This window comes from Myotis daubentonii, chromosome 12 (genome assembly GCF_963259705.1).
Source record: "Myotis daubentonii chromosome 12, mMyoDau2.1, whole genome shotgun sequence".
NCBI classification, from domain to species: Eukaryota; Metazoa; Chordata; class Mammalia; order Chiroptera; family Vespertilionidae; genus Myotis; species Myotis daubentonii.
In genome coordinates this window covers 69,101,106-69,116,698 of record NC_081851.1, presented here as the reverse complement: position 1 = coordinate 69,116,698, position 15,593 = coordinate 69,101,106, and the positions used below count along the sequence as shown (strand labels likewise).

Sequence of the window (15,593 nt, the reverse complement as noted above, 5' to 3'; positions counted from 1 at the left end):
AGGGTCTCAGTTTTTCTCAAGGTTCCTCAAATTGCTTTTCAAGCACCTATTGTGTCATCATCCTGGCCAGTTTTCTCTTTTCCAGTTATTAACTGGTCTACCCTTACTTGTCAGAGGCTCACTGTGGCTAAGGCAGTTTTTCAAGTTCCTTTAATCGACTTGAACTCCTGCATATTTGGCAAGTTTTTCCATTTGACTTTGCATTGAATCTACAGAGTGCCGTAGAGGCACTGGCACAGTGAGAGGGACTGTCTGACAATGAGTGGAGACAAGTGTAAAATGGGCAGAGATATAGTGAGAACTGTTTATGAGTGGTCAGTTCTTTAGAACTTATTTTCATGTTTGAGGAGCCCACCCAATGATACATATGATATATATATATATATATATATATATGTTTTTAACAGGTTTGCTTTGTTTATTTGAAAATTTAAATACATTGAAATCAAATTATGTATTGATATCTTTAAGGGTTCTGAGCAAAGCATTGTTAAGAAATTGGGTGAGATGTAGGTTTTTACATCATACTAGAAATTCACTACCAAGAATTTTGCAGAGCAATTGTCAATTAATAGCTAGATGAAAAACGAATAAAACATTTCTGTGATGGGCTTCATTTTATTTTAAACATTACTGTGTAGAATATTAAACTCAAACCCTTTCCTGATTCACCACACAGAGAAGTAACACTCAAAATGTCACTTACTGTAACATGGTTTCATTCACTGTTTTCTGAAGGCTGCCCTTGGAGCTGGCTTCTCTGACAAGACTCCTGCTCACACTGTCACCATGGCTTGCATCTCTGCCAATCAAGCCATGACCACAGGTACGTTTTTCTGAAAGAAGAAGGTCCGTGGTAATTCTGGTTTGTCTTTTATTTGATGATTGGGCACATGCCTGGGTTGCAGGCTTGATTTCCTGGTGGGGGGTTTGTGGGAGGCAGTCGATCAATGGTTCTCTCTCATTGATATTTCTATCTCTCTCTCCCTCTCCCTTCCTCTCTAAAATCAATACAAATATATATATATTTAAATCATCTTAATCCCTCTGAAAACATAAAAACCTCAATTACAGATGTTGTACAGTGCTGTTGACTGTCACACAACTTTTAAATCAGGAAGTTTAAACTATCAGTGGCCTGTTAATTTCTGCAAAATATGTTCATGTACATTGACCTGTGCCCTCTAGGTGTCGGTTTGATTGCTTCTGGCCAGTCTGATGTGATTGTGGCAGGTGGTGTAGAGTTAATGTCCGATGTCCCTATTCGTCATTCAAGGAACATGAGGAAAATGATGCTTGATCTCAACAAAGCCAAGACTCTGGGTCAACGACTATCTTTGATCTCTAAATTCAGGTTGAATTTCCTAACACCCGAGGTAAGACTTGTGACTTTTACATAAAGACTTGTGTTTCCAAAGCATCCCACTGCAGAGATTTAGAATTAGGTATGACGGCATGGGTTCAGTTATGCTCTAGTAGTCACAGGGCATGGCTAGTTGTTTGGTTAAGGTGCAGAAAAAAGACCGTGGTTGGAAAATTTGAGTTTGTAAGCCCTCTTTAGAGATCTCTGAAACCATAGAGCTTCTTTTGTCTTGGTCTTGATTGAAATATTTTAATTTTCTCAAATAACCATCCATGTGGTATAACACCTGTTAACAGTGTACAGTGGGGCCTTGACTTACGAGTCTCCCGACTAATGAGTTTTTCAAGATATGAGCCGTCTCTCGGCCGATTTTTTGCTTTGAGTTGCGAGCTAAAATTTGGGTTATGAGCCAGCTTCAGATACCCCACCGCTAGTTGGCGCAGCGAATGTCACAGTGAACGCCACAACATCAGCCCAGCATCACATGTCTCACTTGTTCACTTTTGATTTGACATACGAGTAATTTGAGTTATGAGCTCCGTCATGGAACGAATTAAACTCGAAAGTCAAGGCCCCACTGTACCTGATTCTGTGTGTCTCCTTCCCCAGCTCCCTGCGGTGGCCGAGTTCTCCACCAGTGAGACCATGGGCCACTCTGCAGACCGACTGGCTGCTTCCTTTGCTGTTTCTCGGCTGGAACAGGATGAGTATGCCCTGCGCTCGCATAGGCTGGCCAAGAAGGCTCAGGACGAAGGGCTCCTTTCTGATGTTGTGCCCTTCAAAGTACCAGGTAAGACAGTGTGCTCTGCTTTGTGAAGGGGACTGCTTCATGCTACTTGTGAGGGTGGTGTGAACGGCTCCTAAAACTCCATGTGAAAGGGACTGCTTCATGCTACTTGTCAGGGTGGTGTGAACGGCTCCTAAAACTCCATGTGAAAGGGACTGCTTCATGCTACTTGTCAGGGTGGTGTGAACGGCTCCTAAAACTCCATGTGAAGGGGACTGCTTCATGCTACTTGTCAGGGTGGTGTGAACGGCTCCTAAAACTCCACGTGAAGGGGACTGCTTCATGCTACTTATCAGGGTGGTGTGAACAGCTCCTAAAACTCCATGTGAAAGGGACTGCTTCATGCTACTTATCAGGGTGGTGTGAACAGCTCCTAAAACTCCATGTGAAGGGGACTGCTTCATTATACTTGTTAGGCTGGTCTGCATTGCTTTAAAACTCCAAAAACCCAAGTGACTTTTCAGTATTTTGGTTCTGTTTCCAAAATACTCACCCTTTTATGCATAAGCAGGGACTCAAGTTTTAATTTATGTTTAAGAGTAGGTAAACGTTTTAAAGAGAAGTTTTTATAAGAGTTTCCTTCGACATCTTCCTGATATATTTTAGTTCTTATGTACCTACCTATTTTTGAAATTCATTGTTCATATGATTTCTGTACACAATAGCCAAATGTGAATGAATATCTTAAGAAAATAGAATCTCTTTTTGTTAAATTATTTAGATTTTTTCCCAAATATCTGAAGAATTTAGTTTAAAATTTGATATCTTGATAACTATACTAGTAAAAGGCTTTCTTTTTAGTGAATTGGTATGGTTTGCATTTCATTTGTTCTTGTAATTTTTTTAAAGCATATTCCTCTAGAGAAGATATTAATGCTTGTAGTTTCTTAGAGTTAAAAAGTTTATATTTTTATAGGAAAAGAAACAGTTACCAAAGATAATGGCATTCGTCCTTCCTCTCTGGAGCAGATGGCCAAACTAAAACCTGCGTTCGTCAAGCCCTATGGCACAGTGACAGCTGCAAACTCCTCTTTCCTGGTAAGTGAGTGCTCTATGTGTTTTATGTGTTTGGCAGTAACTTTTATATTTGTGTATCTCCCTCTCTCTCTCTCTCCTTTTTTTTTTTTTTTTTGGAGAGAGAGAGAAATCATCTCCAAACAATCCCATTTATGCATTCATCAGTTGAGTCCTATATGTGTCCTGACCGGGGATTGAACTTGGCACATTGGGATGATGCTCCTACCAAGAGGTACCCAGCCAGGGCTTATATTTGTGTGCTCTCAATAGAAAAGGCTACAGTAGGCCTGTCTGCTTGTATTAGTAATAGAGGCTTAAAAGATATTCATTAAAAAGATTGTGTTAAAATGGAATCAGAATTTTTTAGGCCTTAGAAGTCATCTGATCCAGCCACCATTCTGATACAAAAAGCTGTTCTCTTCAAACACTTAACCAGTCAGAAAGTGTTGAATGCCTATGCTAGGCACTGGAGATAAAAGAACAGGTGATTGTAAAAATTAAGTTACAAAATTTTTATAAAAACGTTTCTTACACACTGTTACACTGGCTGGGCTGCAAAAATATTCATTGTGGGCCACAGGCCGTGAGTTTGACATGCTTGGTCTAGGAAAAGTGGCTAGGGTAGTTCCAACAGGATGGTGCACCACCCCGTTAAGCCTGAGTGGTGAAGGGCTGGTGAGGTGGTCATTTCCAAAACCAAATTGGATATGACAGGGCCATGTGGCATGGGCTACACTCTTGCCAGATCTGATTCCCCTTGATTACTTCTGGAGTGTGCTGGTCTCTTTATTGAAAATCAGAAACAAATCATCAGAGATAATACACCATAGATATATGGGTTTCTGGAAATGTGTTAATGTAATACATTTATTGTAATTTTGCCCAGTGGTGCATTGAACATATTGTTAATGTAATGTCCAAAAACTATATATGTATAGTTAACTATATTTCCAGACTCTATGGCTACCCTATTGATGGTGCCTACATAGTCTCTTCAGAGTTATAACAATACTAGAGACCCAGTGCACGCATTCATGCACTGGTGTGGTCCCCTCGGCCTGGCCTGCGCCCTCTCATAATCTGGGACCCCTCGGGCGATGTCGGAGAGCCTGTTTCCGCCCGATCCCCACAGGCCAGGCTGAGGGACCCCACTGGTGCATGAATGTATGCACCAGGCATCTAGTATGCATATAAGATCTTTGGTTAATCTCTTCCCACCCTTCCCACTTCCCCTTCCCTCTGAGATTCATCAGTCTGTTCCATGTTTCCATGCCGGTGCGTTGAGCGTCTGCCCCCTGGTGGTCAGTGCATGTCATAGCTACTGGTCAAACAATCGCTTAGGCTTTTATTTTTTTTATTATTTTTATTTTTTATTTTTTAAATTAAATCTTTATTGTTCAGATTATTACATTTGTTCCTCTTTTTCCCCCCCACAACTCCCTTCCACCCAGTTCCCACCCCACCTTCCGCCTCACTCCCCACCCACTGTCCTCATCCATAGGTATACAACTTCTGTCCAGTCTCTTCCCGCATCCCCACACCCCTTTCCCCCCCCAAGAATAGTCCATTTCCTTTCTATGTCCTTGATTCTATTATAATGACCAGTTCATTCTGTTCATCAGATTATTTATTCACTTGATTTTTAGATTCACTTGTTGATAGATGTGTATTTGTTGTTCATAATTTGTATCTTTACCTTTTTCTTCTTCTTCCTCTTCTTAAAGGATACCTTTCAGCATTTCATATAATACTGGTTTGGTGGTGATGAACTCCTTTAGCTTTTTCTTATCTGTGAAGCTCTTTATCTGACCTTCAATTCTGAATGATAGCTTTGCTGGATAAAGTAATCTTGGTTGTAGGTTCTTGGCATTCATCACTTTGAATATTTCTTGCCACTCCCTTCTGGCCTGCAAAGTTTCTGTTGAGAAATCAGCTGACAGTCGTGTGGGTACTCCCTTGTAGGTAACTGACTTTCTTTCTCTTGCTGCTTTTAGGATTCTCTCTTTGTCTTTTGCTCTTGGCATTTTAATTATGATGTGTCTTGGTGTGGTCCTCTTTGAATTCCTTTTGTTTGGGGTTCTCTGCGCTTCCTGGACTTGTAAGTCTATTTCTTTCACCAGGTGGGGGAAGTTTTCTGTCATTATTTCTTCAAATAGGTTTTCAATATCTTGGTCTCTCTCATCTTCTGGCACCCCTATAATTCGGATGTTGGTACGCTTGAAGCTGTCCCAGAGACTCCTTACATTATCTTCGTATTTTTGGATTCTTTTTTCATTTTGCTTTTCCGGTTGGGTGTTTTTTGCTTCTTCGTATTTCAAATCTTTGACTTGATTCTTGCGATCCTCTGGTCTGCTGTTGGGAGTCTGTATAATATTCTTTATTTCAGTCAGTGTATGCTTAATTTCTAGTTGGTCCTTTATCACAACATCGAGGGTCTCACTAGATTTCTTGAGGGTCTCATTAAGTTTATTGGCAGTTTCTAGAAAATTCTTGAAAAACCTTAAAAGTGTGGTTTTGAACTCTATATCCAGTCGTTTGCTTTCCTCCATTTCTGTCATTTGTGTCCTGTTCCTTTGTCTCGGCATTTGTTATGCTTCGCTGTGTGGATGAGTGGCTTTCTGTCAGGCTGTTATATCTATAGATATAGATGGTAGAATGTGGTAGAAATTGTTTTTATTTTGCAAGCTCTACAGAGGAGTTTCTTTTTCTCTGGAATTTTGGTGTTTTTGTTTTTAGCTCTTTTAAAGTCATGGTAAAGGGCTTTTTTCATGGTTGCTCTTTGTTCCTTATCTTCTCAGTTAGCAGTTGGGAAGAAGCACAGGGTGTGTTCATATGGGGAAGACCGTGGTTCTGATGTTCCTAGCCTGCCTGCTTCTGTTCTCCTGTTGGTTCGCTTGTTTTGGAAACTATTAGTTGAAGAATATCGCCTTGAAGCTACAGGCAGGAAGCAGCTGAGAAACAGTCCAGAAAATGTAAAAATAAATCAGTAAATCAGATTGTTTTAATGCAAAAAATTTATCGTATTCTGTGCCCAAAGCAAAAACTTTTGGTTTAAGTTTATTATGAATACATTTTTCTAAATATGTATATATTTATACCTATTTTCTTTGCCTATTTTGGGAATTATAGTACTTTTTGAACATCTTCCAAAAATGGGTCAAACACTCTGTAATGTGGATGTTTGAATTGTGATTAATGATGAATAAAATGAAAAGGTTTTGTTATGTAGAATCACCATGTAACTATAATTAGTTGGTAGATTCAGAAAAGGACATAGAAGAAGCTACAGAAAGACCTCCAGACAGGCTGAAGAATTTAACATTATTGTTCTGATTAACATTTTAGACCGATGGTGCATCTGCAATGCTGATTATGGCAGAGGACAAAGCTCTGGCCATGGGTTATAAGCCAAAGGCGTACTTGAGGTAAAGGAAATGTTTAAATAAATTACCTCTGGTTTCTTCATTTTATTACTGGGGCTAACCTCTCTGTTTTTTATCTAGGGATTTTGTGTATGTGTCTCAAGATCCAAAAGATCAACTGTTACTTGGGTAGGTGGCAGTGTATAAATCTTTGGACTATAATCAAAAGTATTTGATTACCCATATTTATTACACAGGTTTTAAAGTATGTGAAGCGCTGAGTTCATAATTGGTTTGTGTGTTGGATTTTTTTTTTTTAGTCTAAAGTTTTACATATGTCTCCTTTTTCCCCAATTGATCCCCCCTCTCCCCAGCCATTCCCACCCCGGGCAAACCCCCACCACCCCAGTGTCTGTGTCCATTGGTTATGCTAATATGCATGCATACAAGTCCTTTGGTTACTCTCTAACCACCCCTCCTCCCCCGACTGTGTGTTAGATTTTTAAAAACAATAATAATCCTCTATATTGGTATATCATTTTATACTTGATCTTAACAAAAAGCCAAGAAGCAATGTTGGTATATCACTTTATAGTTTTGAATTCTTTTCTACTTGTTCCTATAATTTCTTCTTATAGTTATATATATATAGCTATATATACCGGTATAAGTATTTTTTCATATTGCTACATACTGTGCTGCATAATCTTTAAAAGAGCCTTTCATGAAAAGCCTCCTCGTTTTAGAAAACCCCCTCCCTCACAAGACTCTACCCAGTTGGCCTCCATTATGTCCTTCAAACTAGCCATGCCCTTTCCATGCTTTGCCTTTTGAACTCTGTTCTAGCTCTTCACATTATTAGTTCATCTTTCTCTTTCATTGTTTGTTTATTAGCCATTTCTCTGACTGGAATATAAACTGCATGGGGTAGAGGCCAAGTCTATTCAGTGCACTGTTATATCCCCAGCACTTAATTACTATTTGTACAGTAGAATCCATGGACCAGTGGAGACATTCTCATACCTATGTAAAACTCAGTTTGGGGACTATGAAGGAGCTCTTAGGTTAAAAGTTAAAGTTTTAGCCCTAACCGGTTTGGCTCAGCAGATAGAGCGTCGGCCTGCGGACTGAAGGGTCCCAGGTTCGATTCCGGTCAAGGGCATGTACCTTGGTTGCGGGCACATCCCCAGTAGGGGGTGTGCAGGAGGCAGCTGGTCTCTCATTGATGTTTCTAACTCTTTATCCCTCTCCCTTCCTCTCTGTAAAAAATCAATAAAATATATTAAAAAAAAAAGTTAAAGTTTTAACATACTGCTTATTTTTTCTTTTCAGACCAACATATGCTACTCCAAAAGTTCTAGAAAAGGCAGGATTAACACTGAAGGATATTGATGCTTTTGAATTTCATGAAGCTTTCTCAGTAAGTCGTTTAAAAAACCGTAATAATATAATAGTCATTGTGGGAGAGAGCAGGCATGGTTTATAATATGAATAAAACGGAAGTGGAGCTTTATCTCTATGGTACCAACTTACACTGCTGGCAGGGCGCCAGGGAGAGGATCCAGGGCCACATGGACAGTGTGGAAAGACCTACCTTTTGAGGCTATCCCTTAAAGGCCTTTCAAAAGTACCAAATTTTTTCTTTAGAAAATTTTCAGTGAAAACTGATTTAACAATTTGCTCAGTTTTAAATAACTCATGCGTAAAAAGAAAGCCTCGAGAGACATTAATAACAAGGTCCTTATTGAATTCTTTTCCCTTCTAGGGTCAGATTTTGGCTAATTTTAAAGCCATGGATTCTGATTGGTTTGCACAAAACTACATGGGTAGAAAAACCAAGGTAAGTTTCTGATTAAAAATATGCTTGAAGAGGACATGTGTAATACTTTCAACAATAAAGATTTAAAAAATAAAAATATGCTTGAATTTCCAAAGCACTTTAATATTTGGAGCTTAGTTATCTGACAGTAAAAGTATGAGGTGGATAGCTTCTCCGATGAAGAATTTGGTGCTTCATTAAATAATGTTTCTTAGCTGTAAAATATTCCTGGAAATTCTTTAGAAAAAATAAAAAGCAAAATGTTACGTTGTTTTTTTTATTCTTCCCATTCTGATGTTAGATGAAAAAAGAAATACATAAATTTGGGGGTACTGAGATGAAATCTATGAAGACATTCCATCACAAATAAAAAAAAATAAAAAGAAATGTACCCTTGGCTTTCACAATTGACCTAGAATTTTTCTTTTGCAGTAAAATAATTTGTGATGCATCTTGTTAGTTATTTCCCTCTAGTTCTGTTGCTTCTTATTACTAAGGGCCTGGCCTGATGCTTATCTTAAGTAAACTCATTTTTGTTATATCTGTGTCTGTTTTTATATGACCAGGTTGGAGCGCCCCCCTTGGAGAAGTTTAATAACTGGGGGGGATCGCTGTCCCTGGGACACCCATTTGGAGCCACTGGCTGTCGGTTGGTCATGGCAGCTGCCAACAGATTACGGAAGGAAGGAGGCCAGTTTGGTTTGGTGGCTGCGTGTGCCGCTGGAGGACAGGTATATCACAGCAGCCTGACAGGAGTTTCTAGAAAGTCCTTTTCTTGAAAACCAAACAAGCTCATCTAAGACTGTCTGATTGAGTTTATTTAGAAACACTCTTAGAACAATATTTCTGATGATAGGCCACCAGAAAAAAAGCAAGCTGTTTTTGCAGGGAGGGGATACAGCTTTAATTCTGATGTACTTTGGAAAGAAAATGCTATTTAAATTGAAGCTATTTTTTCCCTAAAGTAATGTCTACATTTTTTGTGTATAAAAGTAGTATGTGCTCATTATGACAATTATGGAAAATATAAAATATATATAGAAAAAATTAGATCACTTGTCATTCCCTCACCATTCATTATTCACTTTGATAGGTTTTCTTCTTTAATAATAAAATTTTATTTATTTATCTAGTCACTTCTCTATATGAGACTTAGCTATAAAGTTTCTCCAAAGGTAAACTATCTTTCTTGAGAACTGAATAATACCTTAATTGGAGAATTAATTTACTTCTGGATAACTTAATGCTATTTAGCTGGGGGAGATGATATTATTCTACAGATTTTTTCTACCTGTTTTACTTGTAGTACAGAGGCAACTTCCTATCTGCTATAGCATTTCACTCTGGGAATAATATCCAAAAGGAAGGCTGCCTATAATCTTTTTTTTAAAACATGATCGAAACAGATTTGCTTTTCCTTCAGATTATAGAAACTTCCTGTTGCTCATCAAGATGAAGAAATAAGATATGTTAAAGTATAAACTTTTTACATTTACAAGCCTTTATTTATGGCTTTCCTCTGAGACTTTGAAGAATCGAGGGGTCAGTTATTTATAGATTGGAACATTTTAGACTTCATGATCAAAAGCGTTTTGTAATCTGTAACTTTTTTACGGAAAGCCATAGTCAGTTAGGACCAGAGCCCTCCCTCTTATATTTCTGTGCCAGGCTTAACTGAGGAAGAGAGCTAGTGCACATCACTGTGTGGAGTGCATAGTTCAACTAATGTCCTTTAGTTTTCAGTATCTGTCCCCTAACTTTTTATCTCACACATAGAGTATGAATAACACAATACTAGATGCTTTTGTGGATGAACAAACCCTCTAGAAGTTTACAGTATAAAAAGGAGAAAGATGATGCATCTTAGAAACTAAATTCGGCATTGTTTCATCCAGAGCAAATGAGTGAGATAAGTATGATTTGATCAGAGGAGGAATCCGTCCTTGTGAATCTAGAGTAGGCTTTCAGCTTCAGCAGTATGTAGAAACATTGTGGACCAGATAATTCTTTGTTGTGGGAAGTATGCTATGTGTTGTAGGATGTTTAGCATGGTCTCTACCCACTAGATAGCAGTAGCAACATCCCCTGCCCCATGTACACACAGTTGGGACAACCAAAAACATCTCCAGACATTGCTGAATGTCCTCTGGGAAGGGAAGGAGCAAAACGCCTCCAGTCGAGAACCACTGATGTAGAGCAATCTGAAAGATTGGGGACGTGAAACCAGTGCATTTTAAATAAAGCTGGAGAAGGAAATTTCTGCCTTATCATGAGCCCCTCAAGGGTAACGCCAACTAGTGAAATCTTTCCATCCCTGTTCCTTTTTGTTTCCTTGTCCCTGTATCAAGGTACTTGGTTTGGTTTGAATTATAGTGTGTAATAAATTGAGGACAGGCACCATGTAGCAAAGCCTTGTACACACCGTGCGCAGCTTAGAAACAATAGTTTCTTAATAAATATTGATGGGGATTGAACCAAGTAGCCCAGCAGTAGTTAGGCTATTCAGTGGTTTGATCCCAGTCCAACAGTAGACTGGCTGTGATTATCAGATAGGATTTAGACTCATGAAATTGTAAGTTTCTATGCATGGTTTCAACTAGGGAGGTAACTAGTGCACAGCACCATGCATAGTGCTTCTTACCTTGTGGCCCTTCACCTGAGTAGGACAGGGACGAAGAGTCTTTGGATCCATCTAGAACTGGTTTCAAATCCTGGCCCTATTATTTTATAGTGTTGTAGGTTTATTTTTTTTTTAATTATATTTTTATTGATTTCAGAGAGGAAGGGAGAAGGAGAGAGAGAAACATCAAAAATCCACTGGGGATTGAGCCCACAACCTGGGCATATGCCCTGACCGGGAACCAAACCCTGACCTCCTGGTTCATAGGTTGACACTCAACCACTGAGCCATGCCGGCCAGACAGTGTTGTAGATTTAGATGAGCAACTTAACCTTTCAAAGCCTCAGTTTTCTAATCTAGAAATTTACTGTTGTTGGCATTCATTGTATTATGTTTATTTTTATACAGCTAAAAACCCCTGTGGCTTCTCATTTTAATAGCAGTCACTTATGGAGCATCTACTAGGAATCAGACTCTACTAGACAGACTCTGATGTGTGTATGTGTACATGTATATATGTATGTATGTATAGAATTGTGTGTGTGTGTGTGTGTGTGTGTGTGTGTATTATATGCTATCTAATTTAATGCTCACAAAAGCACTAGGAAGTAGGCAGCATGATCCATTCTATAGATGAACTTGAGGTTCAGAATGGCTATCCCAAGATCGCCCGGCATTTTAAATGGCAGAACCAACCTCAAACTCCTAAGCCTGTACTTTTCCCATCGTTCTCTGCTGCCTCTGACTGGCTGGATTTATTGTTCATTTCTCTAACTGAACTTACTCTTCCTTCACAGGGCCATGCTATGATAGTGGAAGCTTATCCAAAATAATAGATCAAGAAGCAGCGACCTGGAGTTTTGTGCGACACTCAACATGAGGCAATGCCATTTCAATGCATTACAGAATGACACCTAGAGTTCCTAGCTCCTCTTAAGAAAACAAAATTTGTGGCCTTCTGTTAAGTGCTTTGCAATTAAGCCTTGCCAGTGCTCTGAGCTTTCCAGTAATGTGGCTTATACTCCTTCAGGGATTTCTTAATCACCAGACTCTCACACAGGATCTATTTAAGCATTTGTTTTTGGGCCGTGTTTTCATTAAAGACTGAACAAGTGGTAATTTGGAAAAGAGGTTAGTTAAGATTTGGAATCATTTTTGTAACATTTGCAAATTATACTCATTCCTATTCCTAAAGCTAAGTGTTTTCTATAAAATACCAATGTGCCTATATTGACTTAATTATGGAAAGATAATTCAGAATATAAACATGACTGAAAACTTACAGTAAATGTTCAGGTACTTTAAATACTATGTTGGTTAACCTTAATAAAGTGGAGAGGTATTGGAGAACTATTTGCCTTATTTTTTATTGAGAAAAAAGTTGGTTTTCTTGGCTTAGGGGCAGATTTTTGCCTTTGATTCCTCATTTGTAACTTCTAACTATTCTAGTCAACCATGAGGCTGTTAGGAACATAAAGAGGATTCTACTTTAGAATAATACCCCCCACCCCATTGCTGAATTGAAGTAAATTTATTTCACTATTAGGAGATACTTCTGTTTGCCAGGATTTAAGTAAAGTGAAAAGAAATTTTAAATTTTTGATCAACATCCTAAAAATCCTTTGTTTTTTGACAACCAAACTACACTAAATAACATGTATACTAGTGCTTTGAAGGAGCAAAAGTCTAAATTGCAACCTTTATGTGAATGTTGCTTAGGTCTATGAAAGTCACTGGCAATCAGAGGCATCCTCTAGTGCAGGGACGGATTGGGCAAGGGAGTAAGTGCTGACCTCTTAAAAGAGCATTTAAGAGTTCCAGCATCATTCCGCCCGTGATTTCATTGGTAATTTCAACATAATGTGAAATTTTATTACTGAAAACCTTTATATTTACATACATATTGCAAAAATCAATTATAAATAAGTTAAATATAAAAAAACTTACTAAAATTTAGAAAAAAATACCATTATGACCTTAGATTGGGATTTTTTTTTTCTGTTTAAAACAATTGGACCTCTTTTATTTTTTAAATTTATCTTTATTATTGAAAGTATTAGTGATATTTTCCTCATTGACCCCCTCGGCCCTCCCACCCCTGGAGGATTTCTTAAGACATTTAAGTGCTATCATAAAAGAGCTATAAATGTCAAATAAAAACTTTTGTATTTTATAAGATAGAGTGGAAAGACGAGCCAGAAGTGGGGCAAAGATATGAAAGATGTATCTTATGAAAGATATATCTCATATATATGTCATATATGATAGAGATGTAGCTTACAAAGGATACAGGATATATAGAGAATTATTTTATGGAACGCTCATGAATGTGTGTGTCATCCTTGCTCAGGGGCCGTGTTAATCTCTATTGTTCCAATTTTAGTATATGTGCTGCTGAAGCAAGCACTAGAAAGAATTCTTACACTCAAGAAGAAAGAACGCAGTAAAAAATGGCAAAAAATATTAATAGGTATTTTTTAGAAAATGTACAAATGGAGAATAAACATGAAAAGATGCTCATTGGTAATTTAGAAAAACCAAATTAAGGTCATAATAAGATATCATTTTATGCCTACCAGACCGGCAAAAATGAGTAAGACGAAGACTACCAAGTGTTGGTGAGGATGTGGAACAATGGGAACTTTTATACACTGCTGGTGAGAATGCAAATTGATGCACTTGTGAAAACAGTCTGGCACTGGCTTGTACATTTGACTATAACACACGGTCTATAACCCAGCATTTCTACTCTTAGGTATCTTTCCTACAGAACTTCGCACATGACTAGTAGCAGGAGATAGCAGCAAAATATTGTAAATAATGTTCACGGACAGGCAAGTTTCAAAAACAAGCAAAACTAAGTACATTCCTGGGATTAATTCGTAAAGAATTCCAAATAATATATGTAGACACCATGCTCAAGTAGGGAGCATGTTCCTCCCTACTTGAATGTGGGCTGGACTCAGTCACTCAATTCCAGTGACTAGAGTGTGAAAAGGAAAACAAGTTACCCCCGCCCCAGTGGAGAAACGTGGCAAGCACCAGCTTAACTGAGTGCCTAGGTCAGTGATGGCGAACCTATGACACGCGTGTCAGAGGTGACACACAAACTCATTTTTTTGGTTGATTTTTCTTTGTTAAATGGCATTTAAATATATAAAATAAATATCAAAAATAGAAGTCTTTGTTTTACTATGGTTGCAAATATCAAAAAATTTCTCTATGTGACACGGCATCAGAGTTAAGTTAGGGTTTTTCAAAATGCTGACACGCCGAGCTCAAAAGGTTCGCCATCACTGTCCTAGGTCAACATTATCAGCGCCGTCATGTGGCTATCGCATACCTCCTGATATGATGCAATCAAGGGCCGCTTCACCTCAGTGGTATTCTCTCCAAATACCTCTAACCCAGTTGAATCTAGAAAACACCTTGACCTTACTCAGATCGACCCAAGGTCATGAAAAGTAAGAATGCTGAGATCCGGTCACACACCAGAGGGGGCTAAGGAGACATGACAACTAAATGCGAAGTTTCTTGGGCTGTATTCTGAACTAGAAAAAGGACATTTAATGGAAAAGCTGATGAAATCTGAATAAATCTGGAGTTAATAGTTTTTTTTGTGTTTTTTTTTTTAAAGCCTCACATGTATGGTCAAATTATTTTTTGACAAGACTGTCAAAACTAACGAGGTAAGAACAGTTGTCAACAAGTCATGTTGGGAAAGTTGTATATCCACCTGCAAAAGAATGAAGTTGGACTCCCACCTTTCACCATATCCAAAAATTAACTCAAAATGGATCAAAGACCTAAATGTAAGAGTTAAACTTATATAACTCTTAAAAGAAAATGGGAAAAGCTACATGACATCAGAATTGTTGGACATGACATCAAAAACACAGGAAAGAAAGGAAGAAAATAGATAAATTAAAAATTGCATCAAAGGATGGAGTGAAAAGGCAACCTTTGGAATAGAAAATATTTGCAAATCATATATTCAGTAAGGGATTAATATCCAGAATATATAAAGAAAACCTACAATTTAACAACCTGAAAAACTCAATTTTCAAATGGGCAAGGAATTTGAATAGACATTTCTTCTAAGAAGATAACTTTCTAGTAATGGAATTGCCTCTAAATCTCAAAGTTACTTCCAGAGCCTTTTTAAGTCCATTGTGGGTTTTTTTTTTGTTTGTTTTTTTATGAGAGAGCCAAGTGAACAAAGGCTTCATGTCATTTCATTTATGGATTCTAAAATGTTTTTACACTTTACAGCAAAGCATAGATTGAGTATGTGCAATTGTTTGAGAAGGAAAATGAAAACATATTTCTACAAAGCATACTCAGAAAAGGTGTCTCTGCTGCTTTTAAAGTGTAATATTTGAATTATTTTAAAAATTTATAATTCAATCAAGATTGTAAATACTAATGAAGTGATAGTGACATTGAGACATGTTACCGGGAAACCAGCAAGGCAAAGTCTTCACTGTTTCAGTGGCTGCCTGCCTCCCTGGGGGCTGAAACAAGACCAAGGCACAGAAACACTGCAACTGGCCTGGTGAGTTGGTATCTTCTATTGGGAGAATAATCAAATCCACTTTGGCCAGTTTATACACAATTAAAACATT

At 38.0% G+C, this 15,593-nt stretch overlaps 1 protein-coding gene and 1 non-coding gene across 3 annotated transcripts in view; one reads left to right on the top strand and one right to left on the bottom strand.

Annotated features, from left to right (window-relative positions):
- Nucleotides 1-12,318, top strand: part of HADHB (hydroxyacyl-CoA dehydrogenase trifunctional multienzyme complex subunit beta) — a 28,967-nt gene extending 16,649 nt beyond the window's left edge. For both annotated transcript variants that reach the window (XM_059660379.1, XM_059660380.1), the window contains 10 exons: nucleotides 739-826; nucleotides 1,189-1,376; nucleotides 1,973-2,153; nucleotides 3,067-3,188; nucleotides 6,513-6,592; nucleotides 6,671-6,718; nucleotides 7,862-7,949; nucleotides 8,295-8,369; nucleotides 8,915-9,079; nucleotides 11,766-12,318. In XM_059660379.1, coding sequence (XP_059516362.1) covers nucleotides 739-826; nucleotides 1,189-1,376; nucleotides 1,973-2,153; nucleotides 3,067-3,188; nucleotides 6,513-6,592; nucleotides 6,671-6,718; nucleotides 7,862-7,949; nucleotides 8,295-8,369; nucleotides 8,915-9,079; nucleotides 11,766-11,801 — 1,071 coding nt within the window. In that variant the 3' untranslated portion in view covers nucleotides 11,802-12,318. The remainder of the gene's footprint in view (nucleotides 1-738; nucleotides 827-1,188; nucleotides 1,377-1,972; nucleotides 2,154-3,066; nucleotides 3,189-6,512; nucleotides 6,593-6,670; nucleotides 6,719-7,861; nucleotides 7,950-8,294; nucleotides 8,370-8,914; nucleotides 9,080-11,765) is intronic.
- Nucleotides 12,319-13,271: 953 nt separating this feature from the next.
- On the bottom strand, nucleotides 13,272-13,375 carry LOC132213992 (U6 spliceosomal RNA). The gene has a single exon (XR_009448103.1). It is a non-coding gene; the product is annotated as a U6 spliceosomal RNA (small nuclear RNA).
- Nucleotides 13,376-15,593: the final 2,218 nt, after the last annotated feature.